This window comes from Phyllostomus discolor, chromosome 12 (assembly GCF_004126475.2).
Source record: "Phyllostomus discolor isolate MPI-MPIP mPhyDis1 chromosome 12, mPhyDis1.pri.v3, whole genome shotgun sequence".
Classification (NCBI taxonomy): Eukaryota; Metazoa; Chordata; class Mammalia; order Chiroptera; family Phyllostomidae; genus Phyllostomus; species Phyllostomus discolor.
In genome coordinates, this window is record NC_040914.2 from 42,793,447 (window position 1) to 42,818,652 (window position 25,206).

At 48.7% G+C, this 25,206-nt stretch overlaps 1 protein-coding gene across 1 annotated transcript; it reads left to right on the forward strand.

Annotated features, from left to right (window-relative positions):
- Positions 1-888: 888 nt before the first annotated feature.
- On the forward strand, positions 889-24,308 carry SEC11A (SEC11 homolog A, signal peptidase complex subunit). Its single transcript, XM_028502293.2, has 6 exons — positions 889-1,242; positions 10,645-10,754; positions 14,580-14,729; positions 19,278-19,397; positions 23,471-23,528; positions 23,975-24,308. Exons 1-6 carry the CDS (start codon positions 1,192-1,194, stop codon positions 24,023-24,025), a joined length of 540 nt encoding a protein of 179 aa, XP_028358094.1. The 5' UTR covers positions 889-1,191; the 3' UTR covers positions 24,026-24,308.
- Positions 24,309-25,206: the final 898 nt, after the last annotated feature.

Sequence of the window (25,206 nt, forward strand, 5' to 3'; positions counted from 1 at the left end):
CGATCTTCTGCTTTTTAATTGGAGACATTCTCTTTCAGCCTTGAGCAAGCATTGCCAGCCACCATCCCCGCTGATCTGAGTGAGGATAATCCTATCCTTAGAGTCTTGCTTGATGCATCTGTCTGGGTAGGCTGGGCCTTCTGGGTTTTAAGACCTCCGTTCACTCATTCACTCATTGACCACATTGTTTGAGTGCTTATTTCAGGTTAAGACACTAGGGGGTAAACAGGTTAGTAAGAAGTGCTTGTCCCCCAATGTGAGACAAACAGAATTTTGGGGGGAAAAAAAAAAAACCAGCAAGACACCAGCTCCGGTCCTTCCTGTCTTAGATGCATTAGGAGCTTTCAGCTAGTCAAAGCAAGGGCTGTTGCTAGCATAGCGAGACAGACGGCAGCGAGAGAAGGGTCACATCAAGGTGCAGGAGGTAGAGTTCAGGGAGGCAGTCAGATCCCGTAAACGAGGTCAAGTTCAGGGAGAAAGGGACTTCCTGACTACTCGCACCACTGGTGCTCTCATCACACTGCTGCGTGATTCGGTGGCTTTCTAATCGTACTGGGGTTTTTTTTTCCAGCCAAAGGTTTCTTAAACTTGAGAGATTTAGATAGTGCTTTCAAAGCCTCTCGCATCCTCCACCTTTACGAGAAAAGCACTTACGAAACCATCTCAGCTGTCAGTTTCCCTTAGCGCAGGAGACCCGCCCCTTTCCAGACCGCTAGGCCTGGCGACACCTCCGGTGCCACACCCAGCGCTGCTTAACCGCGCCGACCACTCAGGGGCCGCTTCTGCGCTCAGACGCCGGAGACTCGGCTCCCCATTGGCTAGGCTTGCACGAGCGCCCGCCTTCCGGAAGTTGCAGGGCGGCCTCCCCTCTAATCCCGCCTTGAGGGGCCGTGGGGCCGAGCGCGGAAGTGGGCTGCGGTCGGTTCTCAGGTTCTCAGAAGGCGACGTCTGGAGCGGGAGAGCCCTTCTATAGCGAGGCCGGGCCGGGAGGCTGGATCGCGGAGGTTGCGAGTCCCTTTGTCCACTCACCGCAGCGAAGGGACGGGCCGCGTCGGTTGCCGCCCCGGAAACGGAAGTGAGGGCGCCGCGGGGTCCTGCCCATTGCGAGCTCTGCCCGGCGTCAGTCGTTCCGCCTGCCGGTCACATTGCGCCCCTCTGTACCGCGGGTCTCTCTGTCTCGCCGGCCCCACCATGCTGTCTCTAGATTTTTTGGACGATGTGCGGCGGATGAACAAGCGGCAGGTGAGGTTGTCGGTCTGCTGTTTCTCCGGGCTTCCCTGTCCCTTTGACGCTGCCCCTGTCCCTCCGACGCTGCCCTTGCGGGGTCCTGCGGGTCTGTGGACCCCCTGCGTGAGGGCGTGAGCGAGTCTGACTCCTGAACCGTCTCTTTGTGGAACCCGAGGCCAGAGGTCGCTTCGTTCGCCCCCTGTTATTTTTAGCCCCTTGTTACTCCTGGGCCTCCTAGGGGCGGAGCGGGAAGTCGAGTCTTCACCGTCCATTCCTCCCGGTGAGGCAGAGGATCTCCTGGAAACCGGAGGGCGCTTTGTAAGTGGGAGTTGGGGTTGCTCATTGTTTGAGACTCGGTGAGGCGGCCAGCTCAGGGTTTCTCCAATCGCAGCGGCTCCCGAGGGATGTCGGAGACTAGGGTTGTTAGTTCATTGCTTCTGGGAGGCCCCGCAAAAGCCGTCTTACTGCTCTCTGCCGGTCGCGACCATTCCAGGACAGTTGGGCCCCCGCGGCCTGCCCTGACCCTCCCTGGGACCACCGCTGACTGGCGTCGGAACAGTTGCTGAACTCGCCCCTCGAGTCCATTTAGCGTGAAGGCGGCAGCCCTCGGAGGCCTCGGGTGTACTGCCCAATTATTAGTGGCACAGGAATCTTGCAGTTCGGGTCTCCTGGCTTGGTCCTTAAATCAGTCGCACTCCGTCTCGAACTTACAGACCGTACACCAAATGGTACCGGGAATGCTGTTGTGGTTCTTCCGTCAGTAGGAAAGGTCGCTGCTTTCCGTCTCCTCTGCGTGCCTGTGGGCAGAGCCTGCTTCTGCTCGCCTCGGGCCTTTTCGCGGTATTTTGCGGTGAACAATTGTCCCGATGTCCCTATTACACATTTCTCTCTTGGACTTTTCTATTTTAAGGAAGTAGACACGCAGCCTCCCCTCAGTCTCCTTCAGACTTCAGTTGGCTCGGCGTCGACTTCTCTTAGGTTTCTTAATTCCTGCAGTCATATCTGACCATGCTTTTCAAATTGCACAAAACGGTCGTGTCTTTAAGATGACACTTCAGAATCTCCCTGGTTGTAGAGTGTCTCTTTCATCTGTATTTGAGTTTCTAGGTACCACAGACATTGCTCTGAAGAAATATTTTTGGCCTGCTATTCATTGTGCCATATGCTAGATACAGTGAGAGAAAGTGCAGAGGTAGATGAGAGAGACTGTGCCTTCAAGGGGCACAAACGTGTAGAAAATGGTTGAGGTAGAACCGTAACTATTTTGAGCTCTTGCTGAGTGTGAAGTGCTTTGTGGAGCTGTGAGGTGGGTGATCTTACTCCCATTGTGCAGATGAAGAAAAAGGACAACCTGACAACCTCCCAGCGGCCGGGAAGAGGAAACAGGAGGAGGAAGCGGGAGGGACTGGGTAGCATGGGGACAGGGAGCGTAATGAACTGAGGTTGCCCCTGTGCACGACTTCAGGGAAGAGACTCGGCAGTGACTGTGGGTAGTGAGCGCTCATCCCATGAAGAAGGGAAACCAGAAGTTTGGTTTCACAGTCCTCCTCTGAAGTCGCTGTCCTTGCATCGCTTTTCCATTGACGCCTGAATGCATATCATCAAATGTCTCATTAATACATTTGAGTTGTAAGTGGTTTTTCTTTTCTTCTCATCAGGTTCATAGAGGAATAGTTTAGTGCAATAAATTCCATCCATTTAAGTATATGATTTGATCAGTTTCTGTAGTTACATACAACCATCACAGTCAAGATGCAGAGCAGGGGCATGCAGCCTTGTGGTGTGTCTGGGCCACACATTAAATACACAAACACTAATGAAAACTGATGAGCAAAAAAAAAAAAAAAAGGTCCATCATAGTTTTCGTGATATCCATCACCACAGATAAGGAAAAAAGTCCTTACATAATGACCTTAATTATGCAGCGGGCCTGTTGAAAATCTTTTAGCATCATCGAGCAGGTCCCCAGTTTGTGATCACTAATATAGGAAATGTACGTATCTGAGTGATACAACTTAGTATAAAACTTAGTAATAAGACCAAGTAATGTTTCAAGTCAATGTAGGGTTTTGCGTTGGGCCGCATTCACAGCCATCCTGGGCCACATGTAGCCCGCGGGCCGGGGGTTGGACACCCCGACATGGAGCACTTCGGTCCCCTGCGAGGTCCCCGAGCCCCTTTGTCATCCGTCTCTCCTCTAGTGCTTGGCAGCCACGGATTTGCTTCTTGTCACTGTGGGCAGGTTTGCTCCTTGTCTAAATGGAATCGCAGAGTGTGTGTTCTTTCCGTTATAATTGATTTTTAATGCCTTACTCAAGACCTTTGTTTATTATATGTAATGTGATCTTTTGGGGTCTGTTTCAACAGTTTTCAGAAATAAAGGGTGTCACTGCCTTCAGTGCGTCCTATACAGTATTGCCAGTCTGATCTCTCTCCTCCCTCAAACCTTCAGCAGCTCCCGTTTCCCTACACGGGCCTTTGCTGTGAGTCCCAGGCTTTCTGCAGCGAGCCGTTCCCCACTGTTTCGGTGTTGCCCCTGTTCCTACCTATTTGCGGTTCCTGCCTGCTTGCTGTTCCTGCCTATTGCGTGTCCATGTCTCTGTGAACATTGTTCTGTTCAAACCATGTGTGTTTAACCATCTTCTGAACTTCCGTTGTGTTCTTTCTGCGTCTTTGTAGGCTGCCCTTGTGCATTATGTGGTCCCTGAAGTCCTCTTAGCTGTTATATACTGTTTTATTCGTCGTCTTCCCCTTGGAGTGGGGCTCCTTTCCTAGAGTGTCAGATAACCATTTTCCTGAGACCTTTCTTCATCCAGGAAGGCCTCATTTGTAGAGCCTGCCTGTTTCTGTGGTGTAAGCCCTCCCAAGAAGAAGGCTGATTTCAAGCTGCTGGCATGCGTCACTGAATGTGGAATTAGGAACATAACAGTAGCATGTGACTGTAACTTCTACCTTATGGATAAAATAGGGAAAAAATAACTGCAACATAGCTCATGATAAAATGTGATAAAATAATTAGGGATTCATGAGTTTAGAATTTAGAATGTTTTTACCTTTGCTTTTAATGTAATTGTACTAACCTTTAATAACACTGTTTAACAGTCAACTTACAAAATTCCTGAAAATTCACAAGGTTGGCTCCAGCACACCACTGGTTCCTGATGCCCATTGAGATGGCCTCTGTGCTCAGAAAAGCCTATTAGAGTTGTCATTTTAAAAAAATGCCTGCCTTGGCTGGTGTGGCGCAGCGGATTGAGTGCTGGCTGGCAAACCAAAAGGTCGCCACTTAGATTCCCGGTCAGGGCGCATGCCTGGATTTCTGTCCAGGTGCCCAGCTGCGGGCATGCAAGAGACAACCAACCAATGTGTTATCGATGTATCTCTTGCACGTTGATATTTCTCTCCCTCCGTTTTTCCCTCCCTTCCCCTCTCTCTAAAAATAATAAATAAATAAAATCTGTGTAATAAAAAATACTCAATTTGTAAAAGCTAAACATTTAAAACGAAGTTCTTAAAGTTTAGAATCACTTGACAAATGTATTTAAAGCTTAGCAAATTTTAACTGGCACTTTTAAGGGCCTTTGAATATTTGGGTTATTTTACAAACTTAAACATCTTGCATACATTACATTTACTGTGTAAATTTTTAAAATTTTCTTTTTAAAGACTCAATACATATCACTGCTTGCTTATGTAATTTTTATAAATTCTGAGCTCTTAAGTTCTCTCAAATGTTTCAACACTATATAGGTGGCATACTTTCTGATTAAAAGAATACACCTACAACAATTGATTGTACATTGTAAATTGGAATTACAAACCTGACCTATTACTTTAATAGGCCAGATTCTCTTAAGTTTTACAAAATACTGAAGTGCCAAATATGCACAAAGCCCTTAACATTAAAATGTTAACACTACACATACCTTTTTCTGTTCTTAATTATTTGAGGGGAAGGTCAAAAATGTTTCCTCACTAAGGAACTATGTCTGTCATGCCAAATAATTTTTATGTTACTTTCACATGTAGTTCTTGGGATTTTGTCCTCTGCTCTCTGAGAATTCTGAAGGGCCAGTGGATGTGGGCCAGGGGGTGATTAAATCCACGCTTGAGCCCTGTGATGGGGCTTCTCTGGCTCCATTCTTCCTGCCCAAATCAGGTGACGTCAGGGCTTGGCAGAGTCACTTATTCTTTTTATGTCTTCCTGTCTCCTGGGATCACTTCACTCTCAATTGCTTTTGCTGTTGCGGTGATACCTGATTGAATTTTGGGGATTGTTGGTGACTTTTTTTTTTTTTTTGATGAGTTGGCCCGTTACTGAAGCAAACAGAAAGCCAGGCGACCTTCCTTAGACGGGAACCCAGTACGAGGGAGTGTGCAGCAAGCAGGTGGTGCAGGCAGCACAGCGGACAGATGCGTTACCTCTTTGATCATTGAAAACTCATCTGATCTTGTTAAGGATCAGGAACATGAGGCAGGGTGTCAACATCCAGTAATGAATGGGCAAGCTTTGGTGTAGAAATACTAACATCGGTCTCCATTCCATACACAGGAAAGCACAAGTAAAGCTGTGTTATAAATTACACTTACTATCCAAACAAACATTCTTCTTCAGCACCCAGAAGTCATTCTTTACCCTGTGGAACTTTGAGCAAAATATAGAATACAGCACTGTAGTGAGAATTAAGGCATTGACTTGCTGTGGTTCTTACATGCTTGAAATTTTTGTTTGTTTTAAAGAGAGAGGAAGGGAGAGATGGGGGGAGAAAGAAAGAAATATTGATCCCTGTTCGACTTATCTGTGCTTTCATTGGTCAATCATTGTACGTGCCCTGACGGGGGATCGAACCCTCAACCTTGGTGTATCAGGGACAGTGCTCTAACCGACCGAGCCCCCAGCCAGGGCTGACCCATTTGTAAGTGTAGGGTTCAGTAGTCGTAGGCGCAGTCACGTTGTTGTGCGGCTGATCTTCGAGGCTTCCCCTCGCAAAACTGAAACTCGGTGCCTGTTCAAAACGCCCCCTTCTCCCCTCTGCCCAGCCCCTGGCGGCCACCACTCTGCTTTCCGTCTGTGAATTTGAGCTTCATTGCTTTTTCTCCTGTTGTTCATCTGTCTTCTATTTCACTGATTTCTGCTCGAGCCTTTCTTTTCTTCCTTGGTTCTTTGTGTTTGGTTGGCTGTCTTTTCTAGTTTCTTAAAGTGGAATCTTGGGTTATTGTTTTAAGGTCTTTTCTAGTATATGTATTTAAAGCTATAAATTTCTGTCTTGGCAATGCATTAGGTACGTTCCATAAATTCTGATGTGTTTTTGTTGCCACTCAGTTCAAAATGTTTTGTAATTTCCCTTGCAATCCCTCTTTGACCCATGGGTGACTTAGGAAAATGTTGTTTAATTTCCAAATATTTGTGGGCTTCCCAAATTTCTTTCTGGTGCTTATTTCTAAATGAACTCCACTGTGGTTGGAGAACACAGTGTGTGTGGCTGCAGTAATTTAAAGTGGAGACTCTCTTTGCTTGCCTAGAGCCTGGCTCTGGAGAACCTTTCCCGTGAGTCTGAACAGAATGTGTGTGTGGGGGGGGGGGGGTAGATAGGAGAGCCGAAGGCGGGTAAATGGTGATGGAGGGAGTGTTGACTTGGGGCGGTGAACACACGTTACAACATACAGAGGATGTGTTACAGACTTGTACCCCTGAAACCTATATGTCTATTAACCAGTGTCACCCCAATAAATTCAGTGAAGGAAGGGAGGGAGGGAAAGGAAAGGGAAAGGAAAGGAAGGCATGCGTATTGTGCTGTGGTGCGGGCAGCGTTCTGTAGCTGTTACTCCTTTGATGGTATTCACGTTTTCCATATCCTTGCTGCTTTTCTGTCTCCCGTCAGCTGTTGAGGAAGGGATATTAAAGTTGCCAACTTTTTATCCTGCGATAAATTCTACTTGCTCATAATGTGTTATATATATTGTTGGGTCTGATTTGCTAACATGTTGCTAATAACTTTTATATCTATACCCATGATAACTGTTGTTTAATTTTCTCATAACATCTCTTTCTGGTTTGGGTATCAGTAATGCTGGCCTGGTAGAATGAGTTGGGAGGTATTCTGTTTTCTAAAATTTTCTGAAAGTGTTGGTGTAGAATTGTTCATGATTTTTTCATTAATTGCTTGGTAGAATTCCCAGTGAATGCCGCCTGAGCCTGGAGTTTTTCTTTGTGGGAAGGTTTTGAAACAATAGATTGATTCAATTTCTTTATAGGTGTAGACCTGTCCAGGTTATCTATTTTTTCTTCAGTGAGCTTTGGTAGCATGTGTCTTTCAAGGAATTGGTGATATATTGGTATACTGGTCATAATGCTTACTATTCTTTTCATATTTGTGCATCACTGCAAGCTAAGATAAAATTACTCTGGTGATATCACCTCTCTCAGTGCTTCCTGATTAGTCCGGCTAATTGATCCCAAAGAACCAATTTTTTGGTTTGATTGATTTTCTGTATTGTTTTTGTCTTCTGTTTCATTATTTCTTTTCTTATTTTTAGTATTTCTATGAGTTACTGTGAGTTTCATTTGCTTTTCCTAGTTTTTTTGTTTTGTTTTTTCAGAGGCAGAGAGAGAGGAACACTGATTTGCTGTCCCACTTATCTGTGCAGTCACTGGTTGCTTCGTGCATGTGCCCCGACCAGGGATCGAACCTGCAACCTTGGCGTATCGGGGACTACACTGTAACTGACTGAGCTACCTGGCCAGGGCCGCTTTCCCTAGTGTTTGAAGGTGGAAGCTTACTTTGGGAAATCTACAAATGTTTGGAAATTAAATAGTGCATTTCTAAATAACCCATAGGTCAAAAGTGAATCACAAGGGAAATTACAAAATAATTTGAACTGAGTGTAAACAGAAATATGGCATATAATGTGAGGCCTTTTACTGCTATAGAATTCCCTCTACTTACTGCTTTAGGTGCTTCCCACAAACTTTAAATAAGAAAAAATATATTTTGTATTTCCTGACATATACTACTCCTAATGCTGCTTATTTCTATGTATAAATCCAGATTTCATTTGATCTTTTCCTTTTGCCTGGAGGACTTTTTAAAAACTTTTTTGTATTGTAGGTCTGCTCATAATGAATTATTTTAGTTTTTGTGTCTTTGAAGAGGTTTTATTTTGCCTTCATTTTTTAAAGAAATTTCTCAGGGTGTGGAATTTCAGGTTGATAGTTTTCTCTTAGTGCTTTGAAGAAGTCCGCTGTTGTTTCCAGAATTCAGGCTCTTCCCGCTCCACAGGAGCGCTGAGGATTATTCCACCTGCTCCTTCTAGAAGGTTCTTTTCCCCCAGGGTGGTTCCCTCACGTGCCTGTGCGGTGGTCGCCGATCGGATCTCAGCCGAGGACCCGAGCGGGGACCCTCTGCAGGCCTTCGTGTGGCTCTCGGCTCCGGGGTCTCCAGCCTCCTTTGCTCCCCAGACTCCCTGTTCTCAGTCCACAGGTCCCGGGGACTCCCAGGCTCTGTCCGCATCTCCCCTTTGCCCTTGTTCTGGGAGCGCCCCAGTCTGTGAGTAGGGCGCTCAGGGGCTCCCTTCTTTGCTTCTCCTCTCGGAGCCACGCCGGCCCTGCGCTGTGAGCACACGGTCTCGTGTGCGGCGTCCGCAGGCTTCGTTCCGTGTATTTTGTCCAGCGTTTCCGTTATTTCAGGCACGGAGGTGAACTTGGTCCCTGTCACTCCCACTTGACCTAAATGGAACGTTTTTGAGGTTCATCTGTGTTGTGTGTGTTGGTAGTTCATTCTTTTCCTGAGTAGTATTCTGTGACATGGAAATGGGGCAGTTTATTTATTTCATCTGTTGATGGACTTTTCTTTGCAATTTGAGGCTATTGTGAATGAAGCTGCTGTACTTGTGTTGTACAGATATGTTTTCATTTGTCAGATTTTAAAACACTTGAACAGATTTTTTAAATGAAATTTGTCTTTTACTGCTAATGTCATGCCTGTTGGACTCTTCAGGGTTGCCGTCATTCCATGTAAGTTTCTCACGGGGCCCACAGCGACTGTATCGGGCCGTAACAACAGTGTGCGTTCCGAGCGTGCCTCAGTGTGCCCGGGGCCATCGGGTCACAGCCAGCCGCTGTCGGGGCGCCTGTGAGTTGGCGCGCAGGGGTCGTGGCTGCGGTTTGGGCGTCTGGGAGTTTCTGGTCCTGAATAAGACTTAGGCCACCTGCTGTTTTGTTGCTTCCATGGTCGCTTCTGTCTTTGCCCAAAATTGCTGGCAGTCTGACTTCTGTGAAAATATCCTGTGTGTTGAACTTCAGATATCTCTCACCGGAATAGAAATAGAATTGTTATGTTTGATGACTATAATAGATAAATGAGCAGTAGGTAACTTTTAGATGTGGCCTGTTAAATGACAGTGTTGAACATTATGTCACTTTTATTTTGCTGAATTTTCTGTCCTCGGTTATGTCTCTTTGGTCCTTTTTCAGCTAGAACAGCCTCCCATGTTTATGTTCATGACACTGCATCTTTGAAGACTGGAACAGTTGTCTTACAGATTGTCCGTCTGCACGTATATTTTTAAAATAACAAAAGCGAACTTGCATTGTACATATTTTTGAAATTTTTGTTCTTTCACTTTAAAGCATTCTATGAATGTCTTTTCAGGTTCGAGTTTAAAATGGTATATTCAAGGTTGTCCAGAATGAGTCTCATGTGCCTTTTCGCATCTCTCCCGGTGCCCTCCGACCCTGCCCCGGGGTGTCCGGCCTCTCTGCGTCCGCCCACGGTCCGGCCTCTGTCCGGCGCAGCCAGCTCACATCATCTCCCCCGCTGGACATGCCTTTCTAGCGTTGCTTCCTCGGGTCGTAGAGTTTGTCCTTTGTCAGGCGGTGGGAGTTTATGAAGGCAGGAGGAGGCCTGGCCTTGGAGTCCTAGTAGTGTGACTGGCGGGCTCTGTGACTTAGGTGCAGTCCCTTCCCCTCCCTGCCGCTGCCTCCTCAGCTGCGAACCGAGGGATGGGGCTGAGCACCAGCCCACAGCCCTTGTTCCCGGGGATGCACGCGGAGGACGGGAAGTGCTGGAGGACCGTGCAGGCGGGCTTTGCCCTGTGGGCTGGTGAGTCGTGGATGTGATTGAATCTCGGCTGAAAGGTCATGATGTCCAGACGAAATACCTTCTGTGAAAGGTTCTGGAAACAGTAAGTTGTGTGCGTGTGACGTGCTTCAGCAACCCAGTGGAGCCCGGTACTCGGGGTGAGAGCGGGGACGTCCCAGGAGGCCGAGGGTGTGGCGAGTACAGAGGCTGAAAGGCTGTCTCGGGGCTCCAGCTGCCCTAGGGGTACGACCTGAAACTCTGACAGTGGCACTGCTGTCACTCGCCGTCCTGGGCGGGGACAGTCACACAGCTGACCTCTCCTCCTTTGCTCTCACAGCTCTATTATCAGGTCCTAAATTTTGGGATGATCGTCTCCTCGGCGCTAATGATCTGGAAGGGGTTAATGGTCATAACCGGAAGTGAGAGTCCCATTGTAGTGGTGCTCAGGTAAGAACCGCCCTCCGAGGCACGGGCTTGCATGGCGCTGCCTGGGAGGGAAGCTGAGGTGCTGAGTAACCGCGGGGTCCTGCCTCTCGGAGGTGCGGATTCTCCACGAGTCAGACCCTTTCCACTCAGGCCCCAGGGGGCTTGTGACCTCTCTTCCAGCACTCACTCTGTGACCTCCGTTCTCAGCGCCTCTGTCAGGATGCGCTTTGTTTTCTGAAGTATCTTCCTGCACTCTTCACTTTGGTACTTCAGGGAGGACGTTTGGTGGTTAGTTGGCGAGAGTACGTGCCAGCTCCCAGAGTTTGGGGTGGCGAGTCCTCAGTTCAAGTGCAGAAGCATCGCTCTCCGTTTCCGTGTTTCCTGTGACCTTGAACATCACTTCTGAACAGACCTCGGGACGACTGAACACACTAATGCCATCTCTTAGAGTGACAAGTGCTCGTAGGGCCGAATTTTTCCCTCCACTGTACTTCCTCCCCCTCCTTATAGTCCTACCCCTAGTGCTTTAAAAGCCTAACTTACTCACTTTTGGAGAATTACCACTTGGTTACATAATTGAATCATTATAGTTCTGCCTTAATTTGGGCTTAATTATGTAAGCTCTCCCAAGTCTTTTCTAGAGCTAATGGAGTATACACATAAAATGAACCAAATCATTAACATTGTCTTGAGTCTGGCTAATAGTACGTTACTCTTAACAAGACGAGTTTGACTCCCTCACCGTCGCTGAGGTACACTTGCGGAAGCAAGTGGTGGGGAGCACTGAGTCTCCAGTGTCTCGCTTGTACCTTAGTTCTGTTTTTGTTAATAATCGAATGCAGCGGTAATTTCAGCAATCCAAAGACGTGTATGGATTTGTTAGTGGGGGAAGCGTCTGACGTACTGCTGGGCGTATAGAGACCTGGGTCTCTGTCCCCCCCACGTCTGACTACAGCCGTGGGCGAGTCACGTGCTCACCGAACCACAGTTTCCTCTATAAAATGAAGGCCAAGAGAGAGAGGGCCAGAGCTAGATGGTGTCGGAAGAGCTTCCCAGTTCTAAGATCGCGTGGTCCCCAGCTCCCGCAGTCCTGAAGTCAGCGGGGAGCGCGGCCACCGAGGGAAGGGGCGCTGCACTGCCGGCCGGCCGTGGGGAAGCGGGGAGAGAGGGCCGGGCGGGCTCCCTGTGCCGGTGCCTCTGGGATTGCTCCAGGCGGCGCTGCCGGCAGCGGGGAGGACCGTCCAGTGACCTGGAACCCGGGCGGTGGGGGTCAGATGGAGGACTTGCTCGCTGGTGCTTCTGAAGAGTCCGTTTTGCTGTAGCTGGAAAGTTTGTATTATCAGTTGGGGCTTAAACGTGGTGTTTGGTGAGTTGTTTGGCAGGTAGATTATTTCCGCACTAAGCTTTTCCGATGGCCGACGTGCAGCAAAGGAAAGAGACAGTAGAGACCAGCCCACACTGGAGGAGGCGGGCCGTTCCTCGGGGGGCGCGGCCCGCGGAGAAGCCCCTCTTGGGGCTGCCGTGTGGCCCATCGGGGCGAGGACAGATACCTTCTTATTTGTTTTATTAACTGAGGTTTCAGGGGACATTAAAAACTTCCCCCTTCACAGACCTGAAGCCAATTTAAAAATATTTAAGTGATTTATATATAATATCATATAAAACTTGTCATGCTTGATATTTAAATTTAAGAGTATAGTTTGATCAGATAATATTAAGAAGGTTACTTATAATTTTATTTAATGTTCAAAAAGCCTCCCCTGGTTTCTTTCTTTAATGATCCTCTCACTTTATCTATGTTTAATTGCCATCCGTACCTGAAATATTTTTTATTTAATTTTATTTATTGATTTTTAGAGAGGGGAAGGGAAGCAGAAAGAGAGAGAGAGAAACATCAATGTGTGGTTGCCTCTCACACACCCCCACTGGGGACCTGGCCCGCAACCCAGGCATGTGCCCTGACTGGGAATCGAACCAGTGACCCTTTGGTTTGCAGGCCAGCAGTCATTCCACTGAGCCACACCAGCCAGAGTTTCATATCTGAAATCTTAAATCTTTTTACTTCTCATCTGCCTTTCTCCCCTGGGTCTGGACTCGTTTTCACCCTGCCCTGGACTTCTGCTTGTGCGTGTCAACCAGGCACTTGAAAGCCACGTAATAAAAATGAAATCCATCTTTTCTCACAAACCTGCTCTTTCTTCTCTTTCTGTGACTGCCGCTGCCGTCTGCTCGGTGTCGGAAGCTGAGGAGTCACCGCGGCGCAGTGCACTGGCCATCAGATCTGTTCTGTCCCCTATTCTGTCCCCAACCTGCCCATCCGAGCTGGCCCTGCTACTGTGCTGTTTCGGGCCCTTCTCACTTCCTGCCTGGGCTTTGGCATGACCTTTACAAAAATGCTTTTTAAATCGGGAGAAAAGTTCATACATTTTCATCATATGAAATATCAAAAACATAAAACTCTGGATGAAACTATGTCGCCTGTAGTTGTGGGATCATCATCATTGTTCACATCTTGGTCTCTTTTTTCATGCATATTATTTCTTATGTAATTGAGGTAACTGTGTATATACATCCTTTTCTCTGTATTTTCCCCCTTATTCTGTTGTGTCCATTTTTTAAAGAACAGTTAATGTTTGCCGAGGGTCCAGTTACAAGTGATAGCCTGGACGGCTGGGCTCCTGGTCTGCCTTCTCATCTGCTCCCCTTTACTTCCTAATTCAGTAAACATTGAAGTGTCGTCTGTACACTCCATAGCTTCTGAAGTGATGGATCTTAGCAGCAAATACTATTCTGATGCTTCCTGTTTAAAATTCTAGAGTGGCCTGGAAACAGTCGAGCACAGGGAGAGCGGGTTCTGTTTGACGCCCTTGGTTGGTTTCGGCTTCGCCCGGAACGTGCCCTGACGCGGCGCTTCGGGCCTGCCTGGCTCTCGGTCTCCGTGCGCGGGGAGCCCGAGTCTTCAAGCAGAAGTGTCGGGCTTTGTCGCTACTCCTGGCTTGCTTTTTATTCCCCGTCTATCCATTTTCTTCTCCCTAAATCTGTCCTTACCGAAAACTGGAGCTTGAGTTCCTGAAAACAATACTGACGGGCTGCTGCTTCATAGAAAGAAAAGGTTCATTAATTAGTGCAGATGTCTGAGGACCTGTGAAGCGCTGGGTGTCAGGTGGAGCAGGTCAGGGGTGAGAGGTCTGTCCTCGCTCATTACCGTGGAGTTGGGTCCTTTGCTCATTTCTGAGTCTCTTAGGCAAAGACCTCTGCCCTTGTCCCTGGTTTTCTTTCTGGTTTCTCTTTTATAAACAAATAAATAAATAAATAAATGGATAAGACGCAAGCATTATCTCAGTCACAGACTGTTCTTTGACTTGAAGAGCCGTTCTCCCTTCCTCACGGTGCAGAATCATAAGGTCATCTGGGTCTGTATCTTTATAAATGGCAGGAGAGGATGATCTGGTTCTCATTTGAATATTTGAATATGTTTTCCCATGAAGGGAGAATAAGGGCAGTGACTATAAAGTTCATTCCTTAATATTCTGTTTGTCACTTGAAATTTTAAAAGGTTAAAGAATCAGTAACATTGCCCTTTTCAAAAATTTAAGCTCCTTTGAATAGTAATGCTTGAAATGGAACTAGTTAATGAATGCTAACAACTGAAGAAAACTTGTGTAACTCATTAGTCTGAAGACACCGTGTTTTCAGAACAGCATACATTTATGTCAGTAATTTGTTAAGGTATTGAGTATATTTCAAAGGTGATACTTTTGATTGTTTTGTTGACTATCTAATTTTGAAAGTAAATTTAATCTCAGACTTTCTCTTTGCTGTTATGTTCTCCACCCCACCCCCCAGTGGCAGCATGGAACCCGCGTTTCATAGAGGAGACCTTCTCTTCCTAACAAATCGAGTTGAGGACCCCATACGAGTGGGAGAGATTGTTGTGTTTAGAATAGAAGGAAGAGAGATTCCTATAGTTCACCGAGTCTTGAAGATTCATGAAAAGTACGTGCAAACTGTATGTTTCCTGTTTTAAACTATTTTTTATGTGTTGGTGTTTACAAGTCTTTAATTTTGATAGCCCAAAGATTAAGAAAGGGTGGGAAACTCCTAGGGCCTTCTTCCAGTTCATTTTTATGAATGTCTGAAGGCTTGGTGAACATTTGGGTACTAAATTGTTATTTATTAATTCATTTATTTCCCTGAAGGTTTCTGGACTTTTCTCTTGGTTCTCTTCTGCTTCCCAACCAGATGGTTAACTCTGTGTATTCCAAAGCAGTAAACAACTAACGGGCCTATTTGTGTGTGTAAGAACATTCCTTTCGAGTGATGGGGGCCTGGCTGTCACTCAGAGAGCAGCGAGCTTCAGATGGCGTTGGTTACGTCGAGCACCATTTTGCCTAACACCCCACACCTCGTGATCGGCTCCTGCAATCCCACACGCCCCTTCCCTCCAGAATGGTCCCTGCGCCTCTGAGGGGACGGAGGAACAGTTGTCACACTTTGTGACATCAGTTGTCCGTATTGTAGACAAAGGCCACAGGAACAGCATGCAGTTACTGTGTGTGTGTGAGTAATAGATATAATCCCCCCAAATGATGTAAGGGTTGGTCCCAAATAGGATCTTCTCTTTTTTTCTTTTTAGATTTTATTTATATGTATTTTAGGGAGAGGGAAAGAGAAGGAGAAGGCAAAAAACATTGATGTGTGAGAGCAACACTGATCGGTTGCCCCTTGCAGGCCCCCAGCCTGGGACGTGGCCCACAGCCCTGGCACGTGCCCTGCCAGGGATCTAACCGGCAAAGTTTTGGTTCGTGGGGAGATGCCCCACCCACTGAGCCACATCAGTCAGGGCCCAAATATTATAGAATCTTATGATACAATGGATGAGGAAGCCCTAATATTAAAAACAAAAACAACTTTTAAGGCAGTCTAGCAGACATTTCAAATAAAAATAAGTTTACCAACTTTTTCAAATTCCAAAGAAAATTTTGAAAATTTAAGTTATTCTTTTAAGCATGACTTGCGTTTTAGAATTAGAAAGGATGTATGAAATACCTTCGGAGTCCTTGGGCGGGGGAGCATGGGAATAAACAAAAAAACTTCACCACTCTGGGCCTCAGTTTCCTTATTTCTAATATACAGAGGTTTAGGAAAAGGAATTACGAGATCTCTGAGTCCTAAACCTGTGCTTCCCTGTCAACCGCACAGTCCCCGGCCCCTCCCTCCAAACCTGTGGGATTCCTAGTGAAGGGGCGCTTGAGCTAGAGGAAGGAAGGACCGGAGGATCACGGATAAAGCGGGTGTGCTGCAGGACCCCCAGAGGGGAGGTGAGATGAGGAGGATAAGGAAGTTCCTGAGTGTGAGGAAGCGCCGAGTAAACGTTACCCTGTTCTCCCCCCCTCTGACGCAGGGCGCCCCCCCACCTCCAGGAGAGGCCGCTGTCGGCGGTAGCTTGTGAACGTCCCAGCTTAGGAGAGTTTTCCTCACGGGCGACGTAGAGACCTGACTGCTTTTTCTTCAGACTCGAGCATGTATTTCGAAAGCGATCATTTGAAAATGGCATTCTACTGTTGACTAGGAGGGAACGACTTAAATGTTTTGGAATTGTGAGGGTTTATTCAGCACGGGTGGCATTTTCCAGATTCTTCCAGCTGTTTGTGTTGTTTGTGCTCAGCCCTGCCTGTGCACACGGAGCAGAACCAGCTCCCCTGCGTTTATCAGGGAGAATCAGATTCAACCCGGACCTGCTTCAGGGAGCGCAGAAACTGCCCGTTTCTACGTGTGAGCCTTCGCAACCCAGTGGGGTTTTTTTGTTTTGTTTTTGTTTTTAATTTTAAAACACTTCATCTTGTTTCAGGGCAGGGTCATGTTATATCAACCGCAGATCCTTAAATTTTAAAAGTAATTTTTTAACAGAAGTTTGAGTATTTTAAGACGTATGATACTTTGCAGTCTGGGGTTTTTGCTGATTTATTTTCAACTCTTGAGATGCCTTCAACCTGCAGGACTGTTATTAATATTCCAAAGTTCCCGATTTCCTTTTTTCTTTCAGGGAAACTAAGATACCTGGTTGTAATAATCATCTGATTTAATGGTATTAACATTGTTTTTAAATGTGGGGCCAAATAACAACCAGAATGATTGAAGTGTGTTAGTCAGTCTGCTTGAATGCTCTCAGGCTCGTTCTTGCGTTGTTCATTTCTTTCGGAAGAAGTAAAATCCTGAGCTTTACGGAGAAGAGAGGTAGGAATTGTTCAGCTGACCTCTCTCCTCTGTTTTTGCCTCCTCCCCTCCACGACCCACTCCTTACAGAAGTTCCCTGTGAATCTGTAAATATCGTACAAGGCTGTTTTATCCACGTATCTCCGTCTTACAAACATTCTCATTACATGTGTTGCTGCATCAAATTGGAAAATACAGAAAATGAAATTACATGTAATCCTAGCACCCAAGGAGAAAGTTAAATTTGGGATAATTCTTTTTGTTTTATAAACACACTGCATAGTTTATATTCGACCACCTGGAAAGTGCTTGCTTCCTCCTGCCCACCGTCACAGTGTCATGTTGTTAGAGTGAATTGTACGCCTGCTGAGCTCCGCAGAGGCAGAGGTGGATCATATGAGGGGTTTGGTCGCTGTGCTGGGGCAGGGGGTGAGGGGGGCCTGTCAGTCAGTATGTCGGGCCTAGGACTTGAGAGGTGCTGGAATAGGTCTAGTAGGAGCTGGTTGCCCCCGGAGAACACTGGTTACACCATTAAGCAGATGAAGGAGACCTATGCTTTTTCTGTAGTGGTCTCTCCTGACTGTATGGGGCGGGGGAGGGGGAAGGGTCCAGTGTGTTTGGTTGGTTGGTTGGTTGGTTGGTTGGCAGATCAAGTCTTAGGGGACGGTGCAGATCTCCTGTAGGTCCCTTTCCTTTCCTGGGGTGTTCCCCGTTCCCCAGTCTCCTGCTCCTCCCATCCCATGATGCGTTTTCCTGCCTCTCTGGTTCCTCGGGGTTGAGTGGTTGAGTCGACTCTCCCCTCCCGGGCTCCTGACCTGCAGCTGGCAGCCGGCAGGCCCGCCCGTCCTCTCACCCTCCGTCGTTTTGCAGACATTTGTTTTCACGTAGTGAGTTGTCAGCTGCAGACGATTTTTCTCTGCGTTTTTTTCTTACTGGAATCTTATTTTTAATGTGACTGTTTGCACCTAGCTCTTTTTGGTGTTGGCAACACCTCTCGATTTAGTTTCATCTGCAGATCTAGTGTCTAGTGAGTCAGTTCCTGGCTTGGCTTCTCAGTGGGTATTAGTCAGCAGGAGCCTGGAGCTCATTTTCTTTTTTCTAGTATAATGGGTAACCCAAACGCACTTGAATTAATTTTAAGATAATTTTTTAAAACTTTTAATATTTTATTTATTTATCTTTAGAGAGAGGGGAAGAGAGGGAGAGAAACATCTATGTTCAAGAGATACATCCATCAGTTGCCTCTCACACACCCCCTCCTGGGGACCTGGGTTGCGGGCCAGGCCTGTGCCCTGATGGAACAGGCAGCCTTTTGGTTTGCAGGCTGGCACTCAGTCCACTGAGCCACACCAGCCAGAGCAATTTTAAGATTGTTTTTATCAACTGTGAAATATATTTTGCTTTCAATTAAATTTTAAAATTATTAGAAACTTCATGTTTCTTTAGAAGAATTAACCTAGTACATTTTTGATTAAGTAAGATGCTGTTATTACTTTTCCTAATTTTTAAACATGGAGAGTTTCTAACGTGGGAAAAGCAGACGAGACAGCACAGTGCAGCCGCGTGCGCCCATCCCAGGTCCAGCGCTTACGGATCTGTGGCCGGTCTGTCTCACCTGCAGAGCCCCCTTCCCCCGCCCCCGCCCGTGTTGTTGTGAACCCAGTCATAGGTATCATGCCATGTCATACGTAAATATTTCAGTAAATATCTGTGAAACATAACCCCTGGGCTTTTTCTTGACAGTTTGTTTGAATCCAGGTTCAGATAAGGTCCTCGGGTACAATTGGTTGATATGGCTTTATAGTCCCTTTTATTTAATATGCAAATCACTTTTCCAACTATTTTTGTTCTTTGCGACTTACTGGTTGAAGAAGTTGGGTCAGTCTGTGGTCTCACACAACCACCTTCGTTGTGCCTGCTGTATCCTGTGGGGTGGTTTGATGTGTTCCTTTGCTCTTTGTATTTCAGAAAACTTGGTGGCCTGTATTATTTTAATATAAACATACGATTATACTGCGTGCTATTTTGTAATCTTTTCTTTGATGAATACAATTCGTATGATCTTCCCCTGTCACTAGTCTTCCGTAACATGTCCTTAATGCTTGCTTAGTATCTCGGCTCCTGAATGTTAGACTGTTGGCTTTTTTCCAGTTTTTCCCTGTTATAAAGTTATAAAACTACATAGCTATAAATATCCTTTTAGCTATACAAGTAATTATTTTGATTTTGGGAATGGTGATATAAAATACCACAGTTCCGCAGGAATTTTTTCTGCTTTTAGATGACATCAAGGTATTTGATGACTTGGATTTTTCTTACTCTTTCAAGGCAAAACGGGCATATCAAGTTTTTGACCAAAGGAGACAATAACGCAGTTGACGACCGGGGCCTCTACAAGCACGGACAGCACTGGCTGGAGAAGAAGGATGTCGTGGGGAGAGCAAGGGGGTAAGTTCGGGGGGGGGGGGGGGCGTCGGCTGGGTTTTTCTCGCCCCTTGAAACGTGGCCCGCTCGGTCCCAGGGTCTGACCACGCGCAGGTGAGCGTGGCGGTTGGGTCCTGGCTCCACCAGATCACCAGTGTCCCTTGAAAAGTGTGTCTTAAACCGGATCTCAGACCTCAGGCTCACTGCGCCAGAGGGGAGGGAGGGAGGCGCGGAGAACACCGTCAGTGGCGAGACGACGGACCGGCGCGGCAGCGCTGAGAACCCACTCGTTGACCCAGCGCCGTGGGGAACTGTCCGTGGGCGCCGTCCCGCAGCCCGGCGCCTGGGTCTGCCGGCCTCGGGGGGCCCGGAGCAGCGCCAGCCCCGCTTCGTGGGGCGTCCGTGTCTCCGGTGCCTCCCGAGCCAGCGGCAGAAAACGTTCATCTCGGTTAATTTGGTCACATTATTTTATACTGTTTTATTTCTAGTCTTGAAACTATTGCGGTCAAATGAAATTTAAAAGTTATATGAAGCCTGTCTGTTTCAGATTGTGTCAGGAGAACAGATGAGTGGAGGCCAGGAATTGTAAGTGACCGGCACGAGGAAGTGCGGGGCTGTGACCGCCTCCGTGTTATTAATAGCGTTAACAGTAACTCACCCCGTTGCCACTCACCCCGTGCTAGCGGCTCACTCGACGTGCCTGACGCGTGTTCCTTCTCCTTGACTTCAGAGCAGCCCTAATACTCCCATTCCATAGATGAGGAAACACGGGCAGTCGGGCTGCTTCTCCAAGGTTGCGCTGACGGGACGGGGCCGGCTGACCCCGCGGGCCACCACGCCCAAACCTCAGGCCCAGCAGCTCCGGAGTGGGGAGCAGCTGGTCCTCGCCCCCCAGATGCACCGCTGGCCGGGAACCGACGGTGTGGGTTCAGGCGGTTCCTCTCACAGTACGTGAACTAACCACTAAAATCCTGTGGCACACTAAAAAATGGGTTTTTTGCCAGCCTGACAGAAGAAAATGGGTATAATTTTGCTTCATTCACACCAGACACATCAGCCTGTGAAAGGGGAGAGGTTTGCACTGAAATCACTTGTCCTCTGACAAGTTTTTGAAAAATTGCAAACCGCATGCAGTGATGTCTCTGAAATTCCGCTTTGAGGATTAGACCCTCCTGTGGCTTCCAGTAAAGAACGTGGTGGCCTGGCGCGCTCTGACGCGATGGGAGACGCTCCTTGGGCCGGAGCAGCGGCGCGAGCAGCAGGGGTGCGGGTGCTCACCGCGCAGATCCGCTCTCCGCTGATCGCGCCGCCGCCTCACCGTGACACGTAATGGGCCGTACTGCCTCCCCGGTGGGAATTGTGTTTACAAAACCCTAAACTGGTATTTCAAAGTCAGACCGTACCCGGACCGTGGGAGCAGAGCCTCTGGCAGATCATTCTGTGACTGTGGTACAAATGTCAATGTGCATTTAAAATTTTTTTTCAAAAAGCTGCCTGTACACTGAAAAATTTTATGCTGAGGCCAAAGGCCCTCAGTAAAACAAGTTTAGAAAGCCCTGGCTGGTGGGGCTCAGTGGATTGAGCAGGCCCACCTACGAATCAAAGGGTCGCCGCTTCCATTCCCAGTCAGGGCACATGCCTGGGGTGCGGGCCGGGTCCCCGGCAGGGGGCACACCAGAAGCAACCACACACTGATGCTTCTCTCCCTCTCTTTTTCCCTCGCTTCCCCTCTGTCTAAAAATAAATGAATTAAATTAAGAAAAATAAAGAAAACTTTGTTGAGATATAATTTGCATGTATTGGAATATAAAACTCAACCACTTTAAAGTGTACAGTTTGTTAGGTTTTATTATATTCACAAGGTGTGTGCAGCCATCATCACTGTCTAATTCCAGAACATTCCTGCACCCCAGAGAGGAAGCTCAGTGCTCATTTGCAGTCACTCCCCATCTCCTGCTCCCTGCAGCCCCTGGCAACCACCACAGCTGCTTTCTGTGTGTGGACTCCTGGCTGCTCTGGGCAGTTCATAGACACAGAATCTTGCCCTGTGTGGTCTTTCGTGGCTGGCTTCTTTCGTGTAGCACGTTTTCAAGGTTCATTCGTGTCGTAACGTGTAAGGAAAACAATTTTAGCAAGTGAGACTAACACTGAACCCACTACGTCACCGGGGTGATGGTGAATGTGGGGAGCTGGCGGGGCGGGGGGAGGCGCCTTGACATTGAGCAGAGGGGTGAAAGCAGACGGGAGGAGTGATGTAACTGAGCTCTCTGTTGGCTTTATGGAGGCTTTTGAAGGGTGCTCTCTGCTGAACTCGAAACAGGTTCCTTGGGGACAGAAACAGTGGCCCTCGCCGAGTCAGGCGTTGGGGCGCAGACTTCCCAGACACCGGTCCGTTTTAACGCCCGGCAGGAGCATTCTCTCCTCGGCCGCACGTGGACCCGCAACACCCAGGCCACGCACACACACTCACACTCACACTGCACCCTCCAGGCGGTGACCGGGCCCAGGCTGCTGTTGGAGGCGGCCGTGGGGACGGCATTTGGCTTACGGACGTTAAGCCTGCTGCTTCTCACCAGCTCTGCGTTGGCAGGCTGGCCTGCATGAGTGAAAGGAAAGGGCGGCTGGTTTGCCTGGAAGACGACTGAGGGCAGCGGAGCTGCCTCTGTCCGTGGGGACGTGGTGGGATGACAGGGTGAGGACAGGAGACAGGAAGTAAGGAGTTCCCAAAGGGCAGTGCAATGTACTGAAGACAAAGTTTCTGCTTTTCAGGTTTGCCTAAGGCTCTGATGGTGGAAGTGTTACGTGGGAGGTGATTTCTGTTTGTGCACCTTTGAAATGGTGCAAAGGTTGTGGGTGTTCAGAATGAAAGCATCCGGGTTGTTTGGAAGTCCGCGGAGGTCAGTCTGCCCTCCAGCCCACCTCACCTCTGTAGGGTCAAGGACGGTATCCCCCAGTCCGCCCAAGCCCAGGGCAGTTTGCTCCCACAGCGGGGGTACCCTGCCAACTTCCTCTTTCTCCCCTGAGTTCTTAGGATGTGCGGAGTCTCTTGCATCGAGGGGAGAATTGGAGTCCTGGGAGAAAGTGAGGTCCCCGAGGGGAAGGGAAAACAAGAGGCCCGGACCCTCAAGCATTCAGTCAGGCAGTACCTGCTGGATGCGTCCTGTGTGTGAGGCGTTGCCTTTGGCCTTGGGGCTGCAGTGGGGACCGACACTGGCATTGTTTTCGCCCGTCTAGAGCTTCGAGTCCAGGAGGAGAGACAGGCGCGATACAGCCAGTTACACGTCTGTGTCACTGAAGTTGTGAGTGGAGACTTCAAGGATGTATGTCAGGTGCTATGAGGTATTGAACAGGTGGTTTTACCTAGTTCTAGGGGACAGACTCAAGGGCAAGAGGAAAGAAAGCACTGGTGAAAAACACAAAGATGCAGGAGCCCAGAGGTGGGTGGAGAAGTGGATCGTGTGTGGCAGGACCGAGGAGAAAGGGGTTTCAAGGGCAAGTCTGTGGTCACTGGGGCCCACAGCTGCGGAGTAAAGGACGATGGGAGCCGAGGCTGGTCTGCTGCGTAGAGGGATCTCGGCTGTTCCCGAAAGCTGCAGGAGGAAGAGAGAGAGCCGGAGCCAGATGGCAGGTGGTTGATGGGTGAGAGGGCGCGGAGTCCGAAGTACCGGGACAGGGCTCTTACAGCCACTCGCTGGACACTTAGCACGGAGGGCCTTGTAGTGTTCTGCTCCGTTCGCCTGGTCTCCCCAGCGAGGTGGACAGCTCCCTGAGGGTTGTGTTGACAGCCCCGCCCCCGGCGCCGAGTCAGCAGGTAGAAGGAGTCACCGGACAGGGGCCGAGGGCTGGGAGCTGCTGCTGGTCCCGCAGCTCGGAAGCCCGTGCCGTGGGCGGAGCCTGTTTCCTCATCTATAAAGTGGCGCTATCCCACCTCCCCTCCCTGCGGGCTGTCGGAAGGAGGCTCCGGTGGGACGCGGCACACACAGACAGACTTTGTGACCTGAAATTCCTCTTCTGTGGGAGACGCTGAGAATGTGTGGTGAGTGATGGTAGCCGCTTAGGACGCTCTCTGACCATCCATGTTTTGTTTCTTTGTTTAGATTTGTTCCATATATTGGGATTGTGACAATCCTCATGAATGACTATCCTAAGTTTAAGGTAAGAGCCTATGCTTTATATTTCATTAAAAAGTGATCTTTTGCTCTGGCTGGTGTAGCTTGGTGAACTGAGCGTGGGCCTGCGAACCAAAGGGTCAAGGTTCGATTCCCCATCGGGGCACATGCCTGGGTTGTGGGCCAGGTCCCCAGCGGGGGCACGTGAGAGGCAACCACACATGATGTTTCTCTCCCTCTCTCTCCTTCCCTTCCCCTCTCTCTAAAACTAAATAAATAAACTCTTTAAAAAAAAAGAAATTAAAAATAAATAAATAAGTAAATAAGTGATCTTTTGCTAAATTTTGGAAACTATTAAGTGGATTCCACTTAAAGGGTAGAAGACTAAGTGGACAGGTGAGTGACGTGTCACGGGCCCGGTAACTCCGAGGACCGCGCGCTGGGCGGGCCCCTCTGACGCCCCCTCTGACGCGCCCTGTGCTTCTCTTCCAGTACGCCGTCCTCTTCCTGCTGGGCTTGTTCGTGCTGGTCCACCGTGAGTAGGACGCCGCCGCCGCGCCGCTCCCGGGAGACGCCCTCCTTTTCGTTGCCGATGTTCGGAGTTGATGTTGGTGGGGACCGGAGTGCGGCGCACGCGCCGGCCCCTTTGGTAGCGCTGGTTTGCGTTAGTTTCTGTTTCCACGCCAGAGTCTGTGGGCGGGCGCGCGTGCACCCCGGCGCGCGCCCGAGGGGACTCTCCGTCACAGGGTTTCTTTCATGTTGTCATTGTCACACTTTCACATTTTTGTACATCGGTGAATTTTTTATATTAAAAGGTTGAGCCAAAGCCCCCAGTGTTTGTATTTTGAAGCCAAGCTTCACTTCTGAAGTGCCTACAGAGTTCTGCCCGGGAGCACGCAGCTCCGCCCGAGTTCGAAGCCGCCAGTTTGCCTCATGGTGGGAATGGCACAGACCGAGGCGGTGGGGAGTCTTAACTTTTCAAAATTTTAAATAAAAGACTTTGCATATTGAACCCTCTATCCCTGACTTGTGTTTGCCAGGAAAGCCCCGCGCAGCTTGCCTTCCGTGCCGGTCCTCCGCCCTCAGGGAGAAGCCGGCTCCGTGTGGCTCCGTGTGGCTCCGTGTGGGCGTCCGCCCGCCTGAAGGCTGTCCTCCCTCTCCGCACGCTTCTTTGTTTGCTCGTTGTGATGGTTTGACTTCGTGAAGCCGGAGTGGCCTCGTGTGCACAGGAAGCCTGAGTCACAGAGTCGATTCTTCCCTAGGGTGTGACTCAGATGTGTGTCAGCCCAGCCAGAGCCGCGGGGAGGCTCAGACCCTCCCCGAGCTGCAGACTCACCCCCTTCCCTGCACCTGAGACGCTGCTGCGCCCTGTCTCCCGGCCCCTGGTGCGGCATGCTCTGGCCTCAGGGGCAGGGCCTTGGAGCCGGCTGGGGGGCACGCCGGCTGCTGTTTTCCCTGAGCTCTCACCTGCCGGGACCCGCCCTCTCGAGTTCCTGGCTGTGCTGGGCGGACGTCGGAGGCCGGGTTCCGGGTGGTGGACACAAAGCCCAGGTCTGTTTCCTCATTCACTATTGAGGCAGTTAGGGAAGTAGGAAACGGAGGGAAAGCCGATGTGTTTTAAGCACAAAATACTCTTGAATACTCTGTTCTCTTCTTGGGTTAATCTGAAATCTCTAACAAGTATTCTGTTTCGGGCTAAATACACGATTTCTAGTGTTTGTTCA

Excerpts from the sequence above, each read along its gene's own strand:
- SEC11A (XM_028502293.2), top strand. The coding sequence starts at position 1,192 with ATGCTGTCTCTAGATTTTTTGGACGATGTGCGGCGGATGAACAAGCGG. Across the intron at positions 10,755-14,579 it reads CCCATTGTAGTGGTGCTCAG|TGGCAGCATGGAACCCGCGT; the intron begins GTAAGAACCGCC and ends CCCACCCCCCAG. Across the intron at positions 23,529-23,974 it reads ATGACTATCCTAAGTTTAAG|TACGCCGTCCTCTTCCTGCT; the intron begins GTAAGAGCCTAT and ends CTTCTCTTCCAG.